The following is a 19,735-nucleotide window of genomic DNA, read 5'->3' as shown; positions in this document are numbered from 1 at the left end:
CTGCGAGTGTACAAATGGAACCAATTTGAAATGGACCCGTAAGGGTCCAGCTGGTTCCATTTGTTCACTCAGGTAGTTATATACAGACCCATAAGGATCCATTTGATTCCTAATATATCATTTAGCTGGGGACCCCCTGGACTCCCTGACAGGGATTTCATGGAGGCCAGGGCGGCCGTATAGAGGCTTCGCCCCCTCGGTTTGCCCTTATTGCCCTGCAGATAATTGATATGCCCTCGAGGCCACAGTGATGCACCTCTACTTCTTTCCTGGCACTATACCAGTGGTGGAAAAAGTACTCCCATTTTTTACTTAAACCATTTTGACCTGAGATCAGATTTAAAAAAAATGTCTTCCACATCCTGACAGTTTTCTCAAAAAGCTATGTTTCTATGTCAGTCGTTCTTCGACTTTTCAAAAATAGCAGACCTACAAGCTCTGAGCTTGTAGATCTGCTATTTTTCAATAGCTAAAGCATAACATAATGCTAACACCAAAAGGGGTTCCCGCCCCAAAATGGGTTAAGTAAAAGTATCAATACTGCATTGTAGAAATAAGTACAAAATGTACTAGTATGTATGTGTAGTAAAAGCACAAAGGTATTGGTATCGTTACAGTACTTTCCACCACTGGTCACCAGCCAGTATGTATTTTGACGTGATTTTGAATCCATAACTCCCCCTGACTCCCCACCCCCAACATCATGAGCAGCGTCTCTCGTTAGGCTGAGCATGTAGACTCAAGAGTCTCTATAATTAGCAGCAATTAACAATTTCCACTAAATTATTCTGTGAACTAAACTTTGGTGTTCATTCTGCCCTGATGAAGACCAGCGTAGGCTGAAACATGTTGGGAGTTTTTATACAATAAAGTTTAGTTCTCAAGAGTTTCTATAATTATCAGTAATTCTACCACAGGTCGTTTCGAGGAAGCAATCTGATTGGTTGAAACAGCCTTCTAGCCGTGGGTTAAACCAGCACCGTTCACCACCTAATCAAAACAAAGAATTCAGCTGCTCTGTTCTCCCAGAGTGCTAGCAAACTCGGTGGCTAGGCTAGCTAGTTTCTTGGGACATTTGTGGTCGTAGTGACTACATCTGTCATTAAAAAAAAAAATTCTTTCAGCGATTTTCTTAGTTTTAAGGGTAACTGTTGTAGAATTGCAATATTACACTCGAGGGTGTGGTTTAACGTGATTATTGCCACTTCAGTGATGCTTGCGGAACTCGACTTTGTCTCGTTCCTGACTGCATCCCTGTCGTGGCAATAGTCACGTTAACCCACACCCTCTCGTGTAATATTGCTTAATTAGTCCTTACCCGTTCGAATATATGAACACCAAATGATGTATGTCATATTATTGATGTATGTAGTTTGAGGTGTAATCAGTCTGGTGTCAGAAGCACTAGCTGCCCGTCGGGCAAGTAGCACAGGAAAGGTGGCCATGGCTCGATCACACACGACGCCTTCGGAAATATAGGCCCTGGCCCTCCCACTGATTCTGCCCGCCAATTACAATGTCAAGTCACCCCTGGGATCATGTGTAAGTAATTACACATGATTTTTATCCCCCAAAAATCATGTTTTTGCAACAAAAACATTTGTTGCAAAAACATGATTTTTAACCCATTCTGACCTGAGATCAGATTCTAAAAATGTCTTCTACATCCTGACAGTTTTATGAAAAGGCGATTTTTCAGAAAATTGAAAAAGATTTTTCAAAAATAGCAGACCTACAAAAACCAAAATGGGTTCCCGCCCCAAAATGGGTTACTTTTTAAGACTTATCTTGACGGTGGTCTATATACTTACTGTCTGCAGTGTCCGTTATCTTGACGGTGGTCTATATACTTACTGTCTGCAGTGTCCGTTATCTTGACGGTGGTCTATACTGTACTTACTGTCTGCAGTGTCCGTTATCTTGACGGTGGTCTATACTGTACTTACTGTCTGCAGTGTCCGTTATCTTGACCGTGGTCTCCTTCAGAGCGCCCACTGACGCCCCGTATGGCGAGTCGCTCTTGGCGTCCCCCAGGACCAGCCGAAGCTCCTCCCCTTCCTCGAACAGCGTGTCATCAACCAGCGAAACCACGCACGGCTTCTCCGCCTCGCCTGCAGGGCGACAACAAGGACAGAGGATACTGATACTCAGTGTGGAAAGTACAAAATACTCTCAAACAAAGTACCATTATTATTATTATGATCAATGTATTTACATTGCATAGATATCGGCAGTTGCCTTTTTAATTTAATAAAGGCGTTCCTATTTTCTTTTTTACTTTGTGAGCCCGGATCCTTCTCTTTGTATCTATGTCTTGATCCCGTTTTTGATCTGTGTGCAGGGGCGTCACTACCGTGACGCAGACAACGCGATTGCGTGGGGGCCCATGACGCCTGAGGGCACACCCAGGTCGGGAGACAAAAAAAGAGGTGGCAAATTTAAAAAATTAAAATAAATAAAGAGGCGGCCGGGCCCCTTAACAATATATTGTTAAATGAGGTTGATTTTACGTCGCAAACCATTGTAGAAAAATACAATCACGACTTAACCTGTGAATTCTCCATTCAACTTGTATCATTCCGTGAGTGCCTGAGAGACAGCATTTCAAACGTGAAGACCATCCGAGAGCTCACAAAACTGCTTATTGTGGAGAACAGCAGCATTATAGTGCTAGTTTTGGCGAAGTCTGCACTGTATTGCTGCTTTTCCTAACCATTCCAGTCACATTGGCATCAGCCGAACGTTCATTCTCAAAATTAAAGCTGATCAAAAGTTATCTGAGGAGTACAATGGGACAGGGTCGGCTCAGTGGACTTGCCACTCTGTCCATCGAGAATACCCGTGCACGCCAGCTGGATGTGAAGGACATGATAGATGATTTTGCAGAGAGAAAATCCCGGAAGGTTCACCTATAAGGTAAGCAGAGCGCAGAGGCAAAGCCTCTTTATTTAATTACATAATTGCTGTCTAATTTTCGTGGTGTGCCGTCACCATATTTTTATAGCTCAACTTCACCTCTTTTTTTCTCTCTTTTTTTCTCCTCTCAACCCGCTGTCCAAGGTGCTAATTCAAGTGACCTGCTGCCTGTGGGTGGTCTTCAAACGAAGCTTTTCATATGGAGATATGGAGATTTCATATGGACATTGTTGTGTTGGAAATGGAATGTTGCTGCATTTTACATGGAGGACTTGAGCATAATTAGTTGTGCATGGGCGCATACAGCGCTGCCGCTGCTGGGCAACTAACTGTCCATTCTGCCCATCAGCTCATTTATTGTGGTCAAAACAGCTTTGAGAAACAAAATGAATAGTTTAAAATAAAATGCCAGTGTTTTACAGTACTTGATTATTTTGTTGTTTACTTTATTAAGCATTTCTAGCTTGCCACTTTTTAGTTTTCCGTGCTGCGCAACATGGCCTTATAGATTGATAGCGCATTGTTTTGGCTGTTTTCTTAGTTTCTTTTCATAATTGGCTAAACAGAAAAGAGACCGAATTTGATATATAATGCCACTTAATTGCCACAGCTTGAATCTATTCATTTTAGAGTAGTGTTTGGTCTGATACAAAACCGTTGTTTTAAACATAGTTAATTTGTTTCTATAGCGGCTTGGTGGGGGGGGGGGGGCACTCTGGACCATCCTGCGTCAGGCCGGGCCTGTTGCTGCGTAGTGACGCCACTGTCTGTGTGAGCACCTTTTTATCATTATCACATTGTGATAATGATAATGATCACATCTCCATTGAGCACCTGGTTAGTTACTGTGCAGTGCTCAGCAGTGTTGATTTTGTCGACTAAATACTATGACGAAAAATGTTCGTCGACTACCTTTTTTCACTGACGAAAACTAAATAGAAACTAAATGTTACGATGAATAAAACTTTGACTAAATATATTGACAATTTCGTCAACAAATAAGTCATTGTACACTTTGTTGCATGCTGAAAATAGCAGATCTACGAGCTTGTAGATCTGCTATTTTCAGCAAGTGTGAAATCAGCCATTACAACTGCATCATTTTAGCTGACTAAATCAACTGTAGATTTAGTCGACTAAAATCTTATGATATTTAGTCAACTAAAACTAGACTAGCAACCAAAACATTCCAGGTGACTAAAATGTGACTAAAACTAAATGAAAACTATTTAAAAGACTATGACTATGTCATGCTCTCTTGAACGCATGGACAGACATGCATGGTTATCTTCAGTCCGATAACCTTTTTGCTTTACTTGAGTATATCCATTTTCACAATACGTTCTACTCCCCTGCAGAGGGAAAATATTGTACTTTTATTTACACCACTGCATTTTATTTAACGGCTTTAATAACGAACTAGATTTTGATATATCACTATTATATAATAATTGATTAAATTTGGAATAAATGGGCAATATAAGGGGCACGGTGGCACAGTCGGTAGTGCTGTCGCCCCACAGTCACAGCTAGAAGGTCCGGGACGCTGGGGGCATGTTCTCTCCTCCACGCCATCAGTGCCCATACCCGAGGCGGGGTTGGCGAAAGGGCCTTTCTTTGTGGAGTTTGCATGTTCTCCCCGTGTCCCCTAGGGTAGGTACCCTCACAAAAAACATGCAGTAATCCTGGTCTCTAAACTACCTCCCCCTGGCCACCCGGGGCGCCTGATGGAGGGGAAAGGAACCGGTCGGAATAACGTGTTACTTCCACACGCTATGTCCGGGTGGGGAAACTCCCCCCTGTCAGGTGAAAAGAAGCAGCTTGGACTCCTCATGCATAGAACGAAGCATGAGGTCAGTCCGCTGCCCCCCCCCCAGGTTGGCAGAGGAAGTGTAGCACCCAGGATTACAGTAGATAATACTGGGTGAAAAAATGGGTTGCTAAAAAAAACCTGAAATCCGGAATAAATGCCTTCAGACTTTTCCCCCTCAAAAATAGCCAATCTACAAGCTCGGAAAGTGTCATGAATTTTTATGCTAGTGCTTTTGCACTTTGACTTCAGCAGGATGTTGAATACAGATCTTTTACTTGAAACAAAGTAGTGCTACTGATTATTATTATTATAGACTATTATTATATCAGTAAATACTGACCCAGGGGGTCCCCAGCTAAATGATAGTTTGGGACCAAATGGACCCTGGCATATCTTTTCAAAAGGGTTGCACAGGTTGATTGGTGTCAATTTGGGGGTCCTTGACATGACAAAGTTTGGGAACCACTGCCCTACAATATTATATTAATATTAATATTACCTTGCGTTGTGTGAGTGGCCCAGAGGCAATCTAATGACTGCTAATTTCTCCGTATAATGGCACTCCCAAATGTGCTCACCTTACCCTGTAGCCTAGCAACGGCCTCACATCCTTCCTCACTTTCTTTCTAGCCATACATTTTAATAATGAAACTGTGGTCTAATCATTACAATGTCCGCACATGCCGTCCCGTGGATTCAAGAAAACATCTCAAGTAATGAGGAAACGGAGTTGGAGGCCAACGCTTTAACCCTTGGCATAGTGGGTTTTCCACAGAAGGACTCATTAGAGAAGCAGTACCAGATGAAGAATTCATCAGGTCAGACCTGATGAAGACTGTCCACCCTGAGATTGAGAGGTCCGGGGGCGGATCATACCAAAGACTTTTAAAAAGAAAAGGGACCCAATGCCTCGCTGCTTGGCACTCAGCATTGATTGAAGCATTTCCATTGATTGAAGTATGTATTAACAGTTTGCAGATCTTACTGTATACATTTCAAGCACAACTCAATACAAAAACTGTTAACTGTGAGTGGACGACCCAAAGCATTACACTTGTTTACAAGAACCTTGTTCAATTCTTCAAAAATGAAATCAAGGTTTGGATTGACATACTAGGATGCTCAAATGTTTTAAAAGCAGCCACTGCTCCAAATAGTTAGGGTACTTAAATGTATTAATAGCAGCCACTGCTCCTAATAGTTAGGATACTTAAATGTATTAAAAGCAGCCACTGCTCCTAATAGTTAGGATACTTAATGTATTAAAAGCAGCCACTGCTCCTAATAGTTAGGATGGGTAAATGCAGAGAACAAATATGACGTATAAGCTAATCGTCTCTGTCAGGTGGAAACCTCATATGTCTCAAACTGTTATATTCAGGATCTCCCACGAGGAAGTTGCTAATGTCGCTCGAGAAGAAAGGGAAGTCTGGAAATGTCAGCTGGAACTGTTACCCTGCGATCCGATTCCGGATAAGCGGTTGCAGATGGATGGACAGATGGATGGATTACTTTTCAAGCTCAAATCATGTCGCTTGCGGATCTGCTACTTTTGATGATTTTGGCATTGTAGTATGATCAATTACGTGTTCATTTAGGGGGGGAGAAAACACGAATAGTCAACCCATTCTTTAGCTATTGAAAAATAGCCGATCTACAAGCACGCTACGAGTTTTTAACTCAAATAACATTTTTAACTCAAATCTTTATAAGACTTTATTTATTTATTTTCGACGTCAGGTCTAAGTGGTACAGGTTTCTTCCCAACAGCGACACATTGTGCAAATACCCCATCAACTGAAGGGGACTAAATTCACTATTATTATTATTATTGTTTGTTTGTTTTGTTTATCTAACTAAGACCACAGTACTCTAGTGCCACATATCTATTGCCACAGCACAACCTCTTGTGAATTACTGCCTAAAAACAGAAGCACTTTGCTGTTGCCTCTTATTTTGTACATCTAATAAGACATCACCGTGGTTGTTGTACTGACAAATTGCCTTATTCCATATTTAAATGGAGCTGTTGGTTTCGCTAGAACGACGTGTGATGACAAAATCCCCATTCCCAGAAGAAAGCGTTTATTTAATTAAGTGTGTATAGAAACAGCTCCAAAACCATATAAAGAAAAAAAAGAAAAAAGATTAAAAAAAAAGAAAACATCTCCCTCAAGGCTTTTCTCAGGAGAGAAGCAGCGTTATCATCATAATTATTATCATTATTATGCCGCTGCCTTTGATTGAGTCACTGTTATTTTTCCTCTTTTCTTGTCTTTGTCTTCGGCACTGTAGTAACCGTATCTGTTATTTTTGTTTCATGCATCGTAATGTGATTGTATAATTGCGTTTCCTTTGCTTGATATTCTGTGTAAAGAACATTGAATTACCTTGTTGAAATGTGCAGGGGTTCCCACACTTTGCCTTGTGGTGCGCGAACGGAAATGGTGGTTTTATTTGGTTGGTTTTAACCCATTTTGGGGCGGGAACCCCTTTTTGCGCTCGTAGCGAGCTTGTGGGTCTGCTAATTTTTTTTGTATCGTGAAAATGTGCCTGAAATCTTTGAATATATATATTTTTTCAGAGTGAGTTTTTAACTCAAATCTTTGCTTCTGGGGGGTCCCTGGAACAACATATTTTCAGATGGGGGTTGGCGGCCAAAATACAGATCATTTTTGACGTCCTTGTCATGAAAATATTGAGAACCGCTGATATAGAAACATGATGTTTTTCAGAAAACTGGATTTTTAATTTTGACGTCAGGCCAAAATGGGTTAAGGGGATAATGTATAGAGCAGCTGTGGGAGTATACAGCTGCTTCATGTCTCTTAGTGCAATGACATTCTGTGATTATTTGCAACAATCATATTAAATAAGAAAAAAACTAATCGTCCAAATTCGACGAGACTGAGCGTTCGGGGGGTGCGTCAGCTAGGTCAGGAGGTAACAGGGGGTGCACGGCCAAAAACGTTGGGGAACTGCTGTGCTATACAAATAAAACTGCCTTGTCTTGCCCAGAAAAGGGACACTATCTTTCATGTGGTTAAAGACAACTCAATACAAATACAAATAATAATAATAATAATAATAATATTATTTGTATTGACCAGTTGTCTTTAACCACATGAAAGTGTGGTTGCCGCAGTCGCTTACATAAGCCCCTCCCGCTAATACTGCCAGCCAACTACAATGTCACATTATACCCCTGTGAATACATCATTTGAAAATGTCTATGACGCTTAAATAGTTTGGTCCTCTACGTTATGCAACGCTCGACCAATCACAGCGGGTAGTCAGGTAGGTTACTCCAGAAGAAGAAGAAGAACAAAGTGTGACAATAACTATAGTCTAGGGGCAACCAGACTAATAATGAATAAGCCATGAATAAATAAGAAGAAGACATTTTTTAGAATCTGATCTCAGGTCAGAATGGAAAACTGTCAGGATGTAGAAGACATTTTTAGAATCTGATCTCAGGTACCTGGTAGGAAGGTGACGACGGAGGCGTCGGTGTTGGGCCGCTCGACGAAGTCCGAGGCCACCTGCGCCGAGCCCTGGCGGGTGTAGCAGCGCACCGTGGACCTGTGCCGGATGTCCCCGCTGCGGAACACCGTGGCCAAGATGGAGCCGGAGCCCTCCTCACCGCTGTACACCGCCTCACGGAACTGCACCTTTGGCACTGCACGGGCCAACAAACGGATATTAGGAACAGTGTCAGTGTGTAGTACAATACATTACACGCACTATATATAGGCTCGGTGCACACAGAATAACCCTATAAAGGGCGAGGTCGCGGGCGGTGCACGCACCCGCCTGGGTGACGGCGGACTGCTGGGCGAGCGCTATAGTCAGATCAACATATGGAATAAATTCTGTATTGGACATATATGGAGCGTGTCTTGAGTGTACAGGGTTTGATGAGGTCAGATCAATGTATCAATGTCAGAAAAGGTCAGCTCCATATATGGAGATCTAAGGGTGGCAGCAGGTGTCTTGAGTGTACAGGGTTTGGTGAGGGCCCAGGTAGGGCCGGGCCTTAATTTTCGGGCCTGTTGAGAAATCTGGTTTTCACCGGCTGCCGGGCGCGGCTGCACTAATAACTTTGGGTTTAGAGTTTGAATGAACAGGTATCAGTCAAAACGGAGACATCGAAAAGGAAGGATGGGTGGGGGTGAATCAACATATGGAATATCAGGTCAGCTCCATATATGGAGATCTAAGGGTTTGAGGTCAGATGTAGAGTTGCTGGCCGGCTCCATGTATGCAGATCTAGGTGATGATCCAGTCTTCTCCATGCATGGCTATCCAGGGTTTGCTGAGGTCAGTGTCGTGATCTTCATATTGGAGCGTGTCACGAGGCGTGACGGACTGACGGCCATATATGGTGGCGTGACGGACGGACTGACTGACAGGTTTTGCAGGTTTCCATAGTCCATGCTAATCTGCAATGTTTTCTAAAAGCCATACTATTTTAGAAGACTCTTTGTTTGAAAAGAAGATGACTGCTGTTCCAGCTCCTCCTGTTTCCCCATACCCGTTTTGAACTTGGGCAAGTATACAGGTTTGCAATACTGGCTCTGGTTCAGTGGGAATGAACTGGACTAACTCTTCTTAAAAAGATTGCGAGGGAAGGTACACGGGGGGGGGGGGGGGGGGGGGGGGGGGGGGCGCTGCTGTTTGTAGATGTTATGTACGTGTTGGACACGCAATTTTCTGTTTTTGTATCCAACCTTTCCCTGCACTTTATATTATTCAGCTCATGCCAGTGTGCAAAATAAATACTCTCACAGAGAAATGTAGTTACAAAAGTTGTGGAAAAAAACTTTGCTTTAAGTGGAAGGTCTGCCTAACAACTCATAGAGGACTTCACGAAGGGGGTGGGGGGGGGGCTGTTTCATACGTGAGCCTTTTCACAGAGTCTGGATCTTAAAGGGGAATTTCTTCCCAACCCTTTTTTTTTTACAAAAGTAAGTTGATAATATGTATATTGACCAAAAAATAAAATGTAAAAAATAAATAAAGATATAGGGCGCTGATCCTTTAAGAAAAGCGTAGGAGGGGTCTAACGTCAGCTCACGTTGAACAGGAAGAGTGCAGTGTCAACAATGCATGGAGCGTTGCTGTCATATCATCTAGAACAGATGTAAACAAAAAACAATTGCGCGATTGAATAAGAGGTCTAGCGTTTGACCCACATGGACGGTAAATCCGCTGCTCGGCATGTTTTGTTTTTGTTTGTTTTTTAGTGACTAATGGATATGTGTCTTACTTTAAGAAAACAGCTTGTGCGAAACTCCCCTTTAACACCTTTACTGTTCAGGACGGAGATCTCCGTTTTTGAAGCCTATTACGTTCTCTGCCCAGGATAGAGATTGGTCAAAAGACGGAGAATTAATTGTTTGATATCAGCGAGCAATACACTACAGTCTAGCGATACACTACAGTCTAGTCTAGTCTTGTTGAACAATCGGGCGGCTGTGGCTCAGGAGGTAGAGCAGGTCGTCCAACGATCCATGGGTCGGCGGTTCGAATCCCGGCTCCTCCTGTCTATATGTCGAAGTGTCATTGGGCAAGACACTGAACCCTACATTGCCTCCAATGAGTCGGTGTGAGCTCGCCGCCATTGGTGTCTGAATGTGGGAAGTGAGGACGCTGGCGTCGACTGTTCGCCGCTTCACCTCCCAATGTATGAATGAATGAATGAACCATTGTAAGCGCTTTGAGTAGGCACATAGTGCATATAAAAGCACTACAAAATGCAATTCATTATTAATGTAGATTGGGATCCAAAGGATAAAAATGTGGTTCCATCCGGACCCTTATAAGGGTCCACTAGGACCCCGTGGTGGGTTTCCGCGGACCAGGTGTTGAGCAGCGCGGCTCACTGTAGGAGATCCAATAACAACATCTCAAAATGAGAGGAGCCACATTATTAAGTTTTCGTTTTCTCTAGAGAGCTCTCCAGTGTGCAACCTCTTCACCTCTTCACAAACCACACAGATCACACAGCCTGTGTGCGTCCATCACATCTATATGGTCTGAGGAACATTTATCCATAGCACAATCAGAGCTACCTAATGAAATTTACACTGAACGACATTTTTTTTAAAGCAAACAAAAGCCCAGAGACTCAGTGAGGCAGAAATTACATGAAAGGAACCGATTGCTTACAAAATAAAGTACAAAAAGAGGCTATTGCTTATACGACTCCCGTCTCTGAAATTGGATCAGACCATTCATTCATTCTGCAGAAAGAGATCTCTACAATTTATCCAACCGCCGACCCTACCCCACCTACGCACATCATCGTTGCTGTTGGGAGGAAACCTCATAACTCCATTTTTTAGGTTTTTGAAAAATGAATATTTTAAATTTCCTGAAAAATTAACGTTTTGGTTTCCTCCCGACAGCAGAGATTTCTTTTTGCCCAACACCCACAAGTATAATAAGTCATAACGCAGGAATTCAAATGTTGTTTATCCATAGTATCTTAAAGCTGGATTTGTACTTAGTTGCACATCCATGTTGTGCTCTTAAATGAGCCGATCTACAAACTCACAATGCATTACGCTGCGAGGATAATTGCATAGCTTACCTCGCATTACGATGCGAGGTAAGCTATATTGACTATGTTCGGCTGTGGCTCAGGAAGTAGAGCAGGTCGTCCAATGATCCCTGGGTTGGCGGTTCGAATCCCGGCTCCTCCTGTCCACATGTGGAAGTGTCCTTGGGCAATAAGACACTGAACCCTACGTTGCCTCCAATGAGTCGGTTGGTGCTAGCTCGCCACCAGTGGTGTGTGAATGTAGTTAGTGAGGACGCTGGCGTTGACTGTTCGCCGCTTCACCTCCCAATGTATGAATGAATGAACCATTGTAAAGCGCTTTCAGCACTTGGAAAAGCGCTATAAAAATGCAATTCATTAACATTTTACAGTATATCAAACCCTTAACAGTCAATATATAATTTTAAACTTTCTTTCCCCACCACACTACATTTTTCTTCCCGTGGACCAAAACTTGTGCTTTAGCCCAAACATGACGCTCAAAATGGACTGAAGCGAAAGACAAGTCCTGCAGGGTGAGACGTCAGCTTTTAACTCACAGTCGGACACGGAATCGTTGATGAGAACCGTGGCTTTGCCCGGCTCCCCCAGAATGCCGTTCACCGGCATGCGCAGCACCAGCTCGAAGGCCTCGGTGCCCTCCAGCTCGGGGCGGCCCAGGTCGTCCAGCACGGTCACCCTGAACGTCTGCATGCTGACCCCGGGGGCGAAGTCCAGGTTACTGCTGATGCCCACGTAGTCCACACCAGCTGTGTGTATGTGTGGGGGGGAGATAGAGAGAGAGCGAGAGAGAGAGAGAGAGAGAGAGAGAGAGAGAGAGAGAGAGAGAGAGAGAGAGAGAGAGAGAGAGAGACAGACAGACAGACAGACAGACAGACAGACAGACAGACAGACAGACAGACAGACAGATTTTTCATTATTCCCATTTAAATGTACATACAGTACATAGGGCTTTTATAGCAACTAAAGTCGACTAGTAAAACCACTCATCGACGTCGTTGGTACTAGTTGAATACTTGATGGAAAATAAAACATACGTTTTTTTTAAACCTTAAACGCCAGTTACCATAGGGAGCATGGGCAGGGGCCCTGTCCAGAGCCCGGGCAGAGGCCTTTCGTGGCGGTTCTGGATAACCGTGCGTCCGACCGACTCGACACCTGACACTGCACTCCCTGTGGGGGTGTGGAACGCGTGTGTCGAATTTGACGTCGGTGGGGCGAACGGTTCTCGAGTTACGTGCATTACAGCCATACTCACGTACATACGCATACTGACAGAAGTACAGAGACAGGGTGCATTTATAGATAGATGTACTATTTCACTCCAAAAAGCTGGAGTGAATTTCAGGGATAAAGGAATAGTTTATATCTGGAACAGAATGATCATATAATTGACCTTCATCCTAGAGCCTCTAAATCTTCTCGTATTTTTTAGGAGATATCTTGTAAGAAGCTTACCCTCGGCGGAGACGGGCTCGGTCTTGCGGGAGCGCACGGTGACTGTGGCCGTCTTAGACAAATCGGTTCCCGTTCGCCACACCTTGACCTCCACGTGTCCATCGCTCTCGTCCACCCTGTACTCCACCTCGCCGAAGTAAAACACCGGAGCTGGAGGAGGAGATTAAAGATGGAGTGCCGTGATTTATTTATTTTTCCACCCTAAAACATGATCATCACGTCTTTCTATTGTTATATAAGGAGGAAAGTGTACTGTACAGTATTTGTTAAAATGTTGTTTTTATGTGGACACGCCCACCAGTTCATTAAGTATGCCTGGTTTGCCTGGTGGGTGGTGATGGGTGGCGATCCACCTGGACTGAAGCCGCACCCACAGCTGTAGTTGTATGATAAAGGGGGACGGGTTAGGGGAGGGGCTGATAGTGTGAGGTCACTATAATACTGTTTATTTCATCGGCCCGTTTGACTGGGGGTTCAGCCTCCAGGAAGAAACCCTAAATACAAAGTTAATACACCATTGCACATAAAAAAGACTCCAGGGTGTTTAATGAAGTACTGTCACCTCATAGACTGGAAAAAAAATGTGGCACTTAAGGGGTCATATTCATGCCAATATTATTTTTGTATTCGTAAAAAAGAAATGTGTGCGTAAAAAATAAATGTGTGCACAACTTTTTTTTGTGTTTGAACTTGCGAACAGAAAAAAATGCTTTGACATTGCACAGATGTTTTCTTTTGTTTGATATTACTGCCAAAAAACATGTGACAGATAAGAGCCAATCACATGAGGCCTTTTCCACTATCCAATGAAAAAGCTCCATAAGTCTGCCTGGCAACTGAGGTTGACATGTTTGTCTGGGGTTATACCAGTCAATGGCAAATTGACTAATTCATTATTTTAGTATCCTATATTAAATACATAAGGTAATTAGTGTAATGGTGTTATAGTGTAATTAGGGTAATAGTGTAATTAGTGTAATTGGTGTAATAGTGTGATTAGTTTATTAGTGGAATTAGTGTAATAGTGAAATTAGTTTAATAGTGGAATTAGGTTAATAGTGTAGAATAGTGGAATTAATGCAATAGTGTTATAGTGCAATAGTGTAATTTGGGTAATAGTGGAATTTGTGTAATAGTGTAATTATGGTAATAGTGTAATAGTGAAATTAGTGTAATCATGGTAACATTGTAATAGTGAAATTAGGGTAATAGTGTAATAGTGTACTTAGTGTATTAGTGTAATTAGGGTTATAGTGTAATAGTCTAATTAGGGTAATAATATAATAGTGTACTTAGTGCAATAGTGTAATCAGGCTAATAGGGTAATAGTGTACTTAGTGTAATAGTGTAATTATTGTAATAGTGTACTTAGTATAATAGTGAAATAGTGTAATAGTGTAATTAGTGTAATAATGTACTTAGTATAATACTGAAATAGTGTAATAGTGTAATTAGTGTAATAGTGTAAATGTGTAATAAGTGCAATAGTGTTATAGTGTTATAGTGTAATAAGGGTCATAGTGTAATAAGGGTAATACTGTAATATGGGTAATTGCGACTGTAGGTCACAGATTACTATGAAAACCTGCAAAACCTGTCTGTCCGTCAGTCATGCCACCATATGGCTGTCAGACCATTATGCCTCGTGACACGTCACACCAACATATATGGTTGATGCTCCATATATGGCCATCTCCATATATGAAGATCATGACACTGACATCATAAAACCCTGGATAGCCATACATGGAGAAGACTGGATCGTCAGCTATCTGCATATATGGAGCCGATGAGCAAATCTACATCTGACCTCAAACCCTTAGATCTCTGTATATGGAGACATTCAGTATGTTGATCCGTCCCCACCCGTCCTTCCTCTTTGATGTCTCCCTTTTGACTGATACCTGTCCATTCAACAGGCCTGAAAATTAAGGCCCGGCCCTACCTGGGCCCTCATCAAACCCTGTACACTCAAGACACTGCCACCGCTGCCACCCTTAGATCTCCATATATGGAGTTGACCTGTTCTGATATTCTATATTTTAGCCAATGTTAGCCTATTTTGATCCAATTGTGCTGACCATATCAAGGAGCCCAAGGAGTGTTTTTCGTGCAAAACTAATGCTTGGAATGGATTCAGAATCATGAAACCCCCCTAATTTGACACATTACATGCTTCTTAAAGCATAATTAAAGATTAAAGATTAGATTTTCTTGCCTTAATGGTACTCTTTTCAACCCCTGAATTGACCATGATCCACAATTAATATAATACTTATAACATATTTTAATGTTATTTGGATGACCCTAAGGATCATAAAAAAACTTGGAACGATTACTTTTGCAATTTCTTTTGGGTCACACACAATTTTAGCTTAGTCTGACAAGCCTTGTACACGAGACACGCTACATATATGGCCAGTACAGAATTCATTCCATATGACGATACGGCATGAAGAATTATTGTTATTGCTACTACTTGTATTTGCCTGTATCTCTTTCCCTTGTCTATCTCTCTGCTTTTTCTTTCTTCCTATTCCCCCTCCCCCCCTTCTCCCCAGACACGGTCGAGGCAGATGGCCGCCCACCCTAGAGTCGGGTTCTGCCTGACGTTTCTTCCTAAAGGGGAGTTTTTCGTTACCACTGTCGCAATATTGCTTGCTCTGGGTAGATCTTTGTTAGTTTGTAAAGTGTCTTGAGACAACTTATTGTGATTTGACACTTTAATGAAATGAAATTGAATTGTATTGTATTGAAGAAACCTAACATGATAGCGTCCGTCAGTTAAGGGATGAGGTAACATTGTGCACATAAATTACTAAATCAAAAGTCAAAAGTATGTCATAAAAGTACAAAATGTGTTTATTTAGTGTAACACTATTACACTAATTACACTTTTACATTTACACAATTGGCGCGTACATAGGACAGTGCGCTCTCCGTGGTTTTGAACGGATCGATATACTGGCGCTTCATTTCTGCTCCTCATCCGTCTCTCCTGCAAAATATGAACGCTTTTTGGATCATATATCGTATAAATTAAAACGATCGCAATGTAAGCTAGCAATGTAAAGTAATCTTTTGTAGTCACTATTCGTTGATTCACTGGCATACCTTTGAAAAAAATGTTTCTCACTGTTATAATGAATATTGATGCGATTAAAATGTGATTAATTTATTAATTGTGATTATTGAGATTTGATCTTCAGTCCAATGTTCTGTATCTTCTGTCTTGCTAGGGTCCTGTAGACTGGAGATCGTTGGAGATACCGTGAGCGTTGGTTGGTATCTGAGGTTTAGAACCTGGGATCTTCCTTTTATGATGTGCAAGTCTAGTGGCACGATGAAGTCACCACTGTGTATATCCATCCTTGGGGTTTCTACAGTAATATGATGTCAGTGCTGGATATCGCCGTTGTCTCCATATATGGGACTATAGGTTATCCCCGTATATGGAGCTCTAAGTGAAAGCCTTCGTAACAGCCACCCCCAGATTCCCATAGGAATCTGTACCATATCAAGAAGGCTTAATTAACCAGGTTACATCGGCACTTCGGGCCACCCCATTAGAAGCGTACCTGGCCCTTGGGGCCACCCCATTGAGGGCGTATCAGATGATTGAGGATAAGGAAGGTATAAGTGGGTATAGGGGCTGAGAACAGTGGGAAATTTCACAGCCGCCCCATGCAGCCTTTGGAAGCTCAGGATGCAAGTGTCCTGCTGTGGCATCCATCCTGGCTCTCATCTGTCTTCTGTTGCCTTTGGTTGATTCCATGTAAAACACGTAGATGGACAGAACTGCATTCTGGGCATGTAAGTCTTAGGTCACACTTCCGGATATTATGATTCCGTCCACAACGAAAGCACCGGTTTAATCCACAATCCAATCACGCTTTAGGGCAGCAGGCAGTCGCTTAAAAGTTATCACAGCGTGTAAGAGTGTGGCGGTCGTTGTCACAATACGGACAGTAGAATCCCTTGTTTTCTGGTAGATTCCGAAGATGAGTCTGAGATTGGTTGACAGATCAATACGGCTGCAGGTCTCTGATATGACTGCTCTGCCCTGCGTGGGCGTCCCCGTGTTGGGCTACTTCTTTGCTCCCTGCGGCCTATCTTCAGCCTGCACCTTGACCTCATATTCTAACCATTCGGCTAGGTTCAGGAGAGTTGGTACGCCGATTCCTTTAGGATATATAAATTTCCTGAAAGCAGTTCCCAGTTCGGGGGTCAATCTTCTCAAGACTTGTGTAACGTGAGATCCACAATGCAATTCTGCCTCTCCTTCTCTCCCTATCTGCTCTAGATGACCCACCAAGGCCCGTATTCTTAGAGCAAAGGTCCGAAATGCATTGTGTTCTCCACTCCTGCTCCTGGGTCCATGCGTCAACTCATCAGTTCGCTGAAGAACCACCTTATTCCGAAGATGAGTCTGAGATTGGTTGACAGATCCAAGTAATACGGCTGCAGGTCTCTGATATGACTGCTCTGCCCTGCGTGGGTGAGCCCGTGATGGGCAACCTTTTTGCTCCCTTTGTGTACCGAATTGCGGCCTATCTTCAGCCTGCACCTTGACCTCGTATTCTAACCATTCGGCTAGGTTCAGGAGAGTTGGTACGCCGATTCCTTTAGGATATATAAATTTCCTGAAAGCAGTTCCCAGTTCGGGGGTCAATCTTCTCAAGACTTGTGTGACGTGAGATCCACAATGCAATTCTGCCTCTCCTTCTCTCCCTATCTGCTCTAGATGACCCACCAAGGCCCGTATTCTTAGAGCAAAGGTCCGAAATGCATTGTGTTCTCCACTCCTGATGCTGGGTCCATGCGTCAACTCATCAGTTCGCTGAAGAACCACCTTGTGAGACTGTCCGAAACGCTCATCCAGGGCTTTCATGGTAGCCGTGAATGGGTGAGGTGAATTGGCATATGCTTCAGCCAACAGACAGGCTTCTTCTAACTGAAGATGGTCTGACAATATCCGAAATTTAAATAGTTCAGTGACATTACGAGGGAACGTATCTTCCAATGCCCTTTTCAGCTTGGAGAATTCCCTGGGTTCTGCAGATGCGAGAATGGGAATGACGGGTACCGGCCCCCGAAAGATCTGCTCCTGACCGCCGAATATGACAGATCCATTAGCCCTTGGTGACCGGGATCGATGCAGACGTGGGTTCCGGTTATCTCTGGTGACTTCAGTTTGTCCTCGTCTAGAATGGGGGTACACCGGTGAGTGAGATCTGCGCCTGGAGTATCGATGACCATGTGACGGGGAGTGAACACTTCTTCTGTAATGTCGCTGAGGAGAGCGATGTCGTCTCCCGGAGTGCTCAAGTTGGCTCTCTGAGGAGGCGTGAACCGAGCGATGGGATCGGCGTCTAAGAGAGGGGCGATGCTGCTGTCCAGGCGTATCGTGTGATCCTCTATTGGGATGGTCACAGTGTTGTCTAGAATAGCGATTACCTGCATGTCGGATTTGTCCTCTTGAACGGCTCCGCATTCTAGTAGAAGGTTCGAGTGACTCCGCACCAGAGCGTCTCAGTGGAGGCTGGACATCACCAGGGCCGTCCTGCTGTGGTGAAATGGAGGGTTCAAGTAATTCTGAACCAGAACGTCCCGAGGGACGCTGAGCAGTTGGTTTGCTGACCCTCTTCTTCTGGACTGTTGCACTCCGCCTCTGACCACCCTTCTGTAACACGTTAAACATCCTGCTACTGTGGTAAACCCTAGATCCGGCTTTACGAAGGACCTTAAATAGGATCGATAAGGGCTGTTATTCAAAGGTTAGATTTAGGGTCTCTTAAACCGGGATATTTAACAGGTGTAATTGGAATGGTGGTCTTGGTGAAGCTATATGCAAGGTATCTGGGCTGTAAATCCAGATACCTCGGAGCGTAGGAGTCGTATACAGTACGAAGGGGTCTGGGTTGTAAGGCCAGACACCTTGGTTCGTATGTGTTGAGGTGATCTTGAGTCTTGAGTCTTCAGTCAGACTGAACCACCAGACAGTGGCCTTGTGGTTACAGTGTCCGCCCTGAAACTGGGAGGTCGGTGGTTCGATCCCCGGCCGGGTCATACCAAAGATTGTAAAAATGGGACCCAATGCCTCCCTGCTTGGCACTCAGCATCAAAGGGTTGGATTGGGGGGTCTGCACGGCTGCAGCTCACCGCTCCTTGGCTGCAGCTCACTACTTCAAGAGATGGGTCAAATGCGGTGAACAAATCTCACTGCGGTAACGAGTGTGACAAATCGTATGACTTTGACTTCGATTTCTTGCGATCTATGTTCTGTATCTTGATACTTGAGTCTTCAGTCTTCGATCTTCAGCCCTATGTTCTGTATCATGTGTCTTGCTTGGGTCCTGTACACTGGATATTCGAGACCATTGGAGATACCGTGAGCGTTGTTTGGTATCTGAGGTTGAAAAAAAGCAGTTTTATGATGTGCAAGTCTAGTGTCACGTTGACGTCACCACTGTGTATATCCATCCTTTCTACATTAATATGATGTCAGCGCTGGATATCGCCGTTGTCTCCATATATGGGACTAGGTTATCCCCATATATGGAGCTTTAAGTGAAAGCCTTCGTAACACCACTAATTACACCAATTACACTATTACCCTAATTACACTATAACACTATTACCTTATGTATTTCTCTTTTATTTGATATAGGATACTAAAATAATGAATTAGTCAATTCGCCATTGACTGGTATAACTTATAAAGCACAGCCCCAGACAAACATGGCAACTTAAGGCAGACTTATGGAGCATTTTGATTGGGTAGTGGAAAAGGCCTCATGTGATTGGCTCTCAGCCATCACGTGGTTTTTGGCAGTAATATGATATCACTGGGGAACAAAGAAAAACATCTGTGCAATGTCAAAGCATTATTTTCTGTTCGCAAGTTCAAAAATGTGTGTTTTTTTTACGCACACATTTGTTTTACGGACACATTTCTTTTTACGGACATATATATTTTTTGC

At 43.3% G+C, this 19,735-nt stretch overlaps 1 protein-coding gene across 1 annotated transcript in view; it reads right to left on the bottom strand.

The window, feature by feature from the left end:
• LOC310854555 (FRAS1-related extracellular matrix protein 2-like) overlaps positions 1–19,735 on the bottom strand; it is a gene marked incomplete at both ends in the record, with an annotated part of 168,026 nt that overhangs the window by 39,320 nt on the left and 108,971 nt on the right. The window contains 4 exons of the mRNA XM_083759234.1: positions 1,947–2,111; positions 8,211–8,408; positions 11,834–12,043; positions 12,753–12,902. Coding sequence (XP_083615360.1) covers positions 1,947–2,111; positions 8,211–8,408; positions 11,834–12,043; positions 12,753–12,902 — 723 coding nt within the window. The remainder of the gene's footprint in view (positions 1–1,946; positions 2,112–8,210; positions 8,409–11,833; positions 12,044–12,752; positions 12,903–19,735) is intronic.

The sequence above is a fragment of the Protomyctophum parallelum genome (genome assembly GCF_964188405.1).
Source record: "Protomyctophum parallelum genome assembly, chromosome: 1".
In the NCBI taxonomy this organism is placed as follows: Eukaryota; Metazoa; Chordata; class Actinopteri; order Myctophiformes; family Myctophidae; genus Protomyctophum; species Protomyctophum parallelum.
Note: the sequence above shows the minus strand (reverse complement) of the source record. Positions and strands in the feature narration are given on the sequence as shown.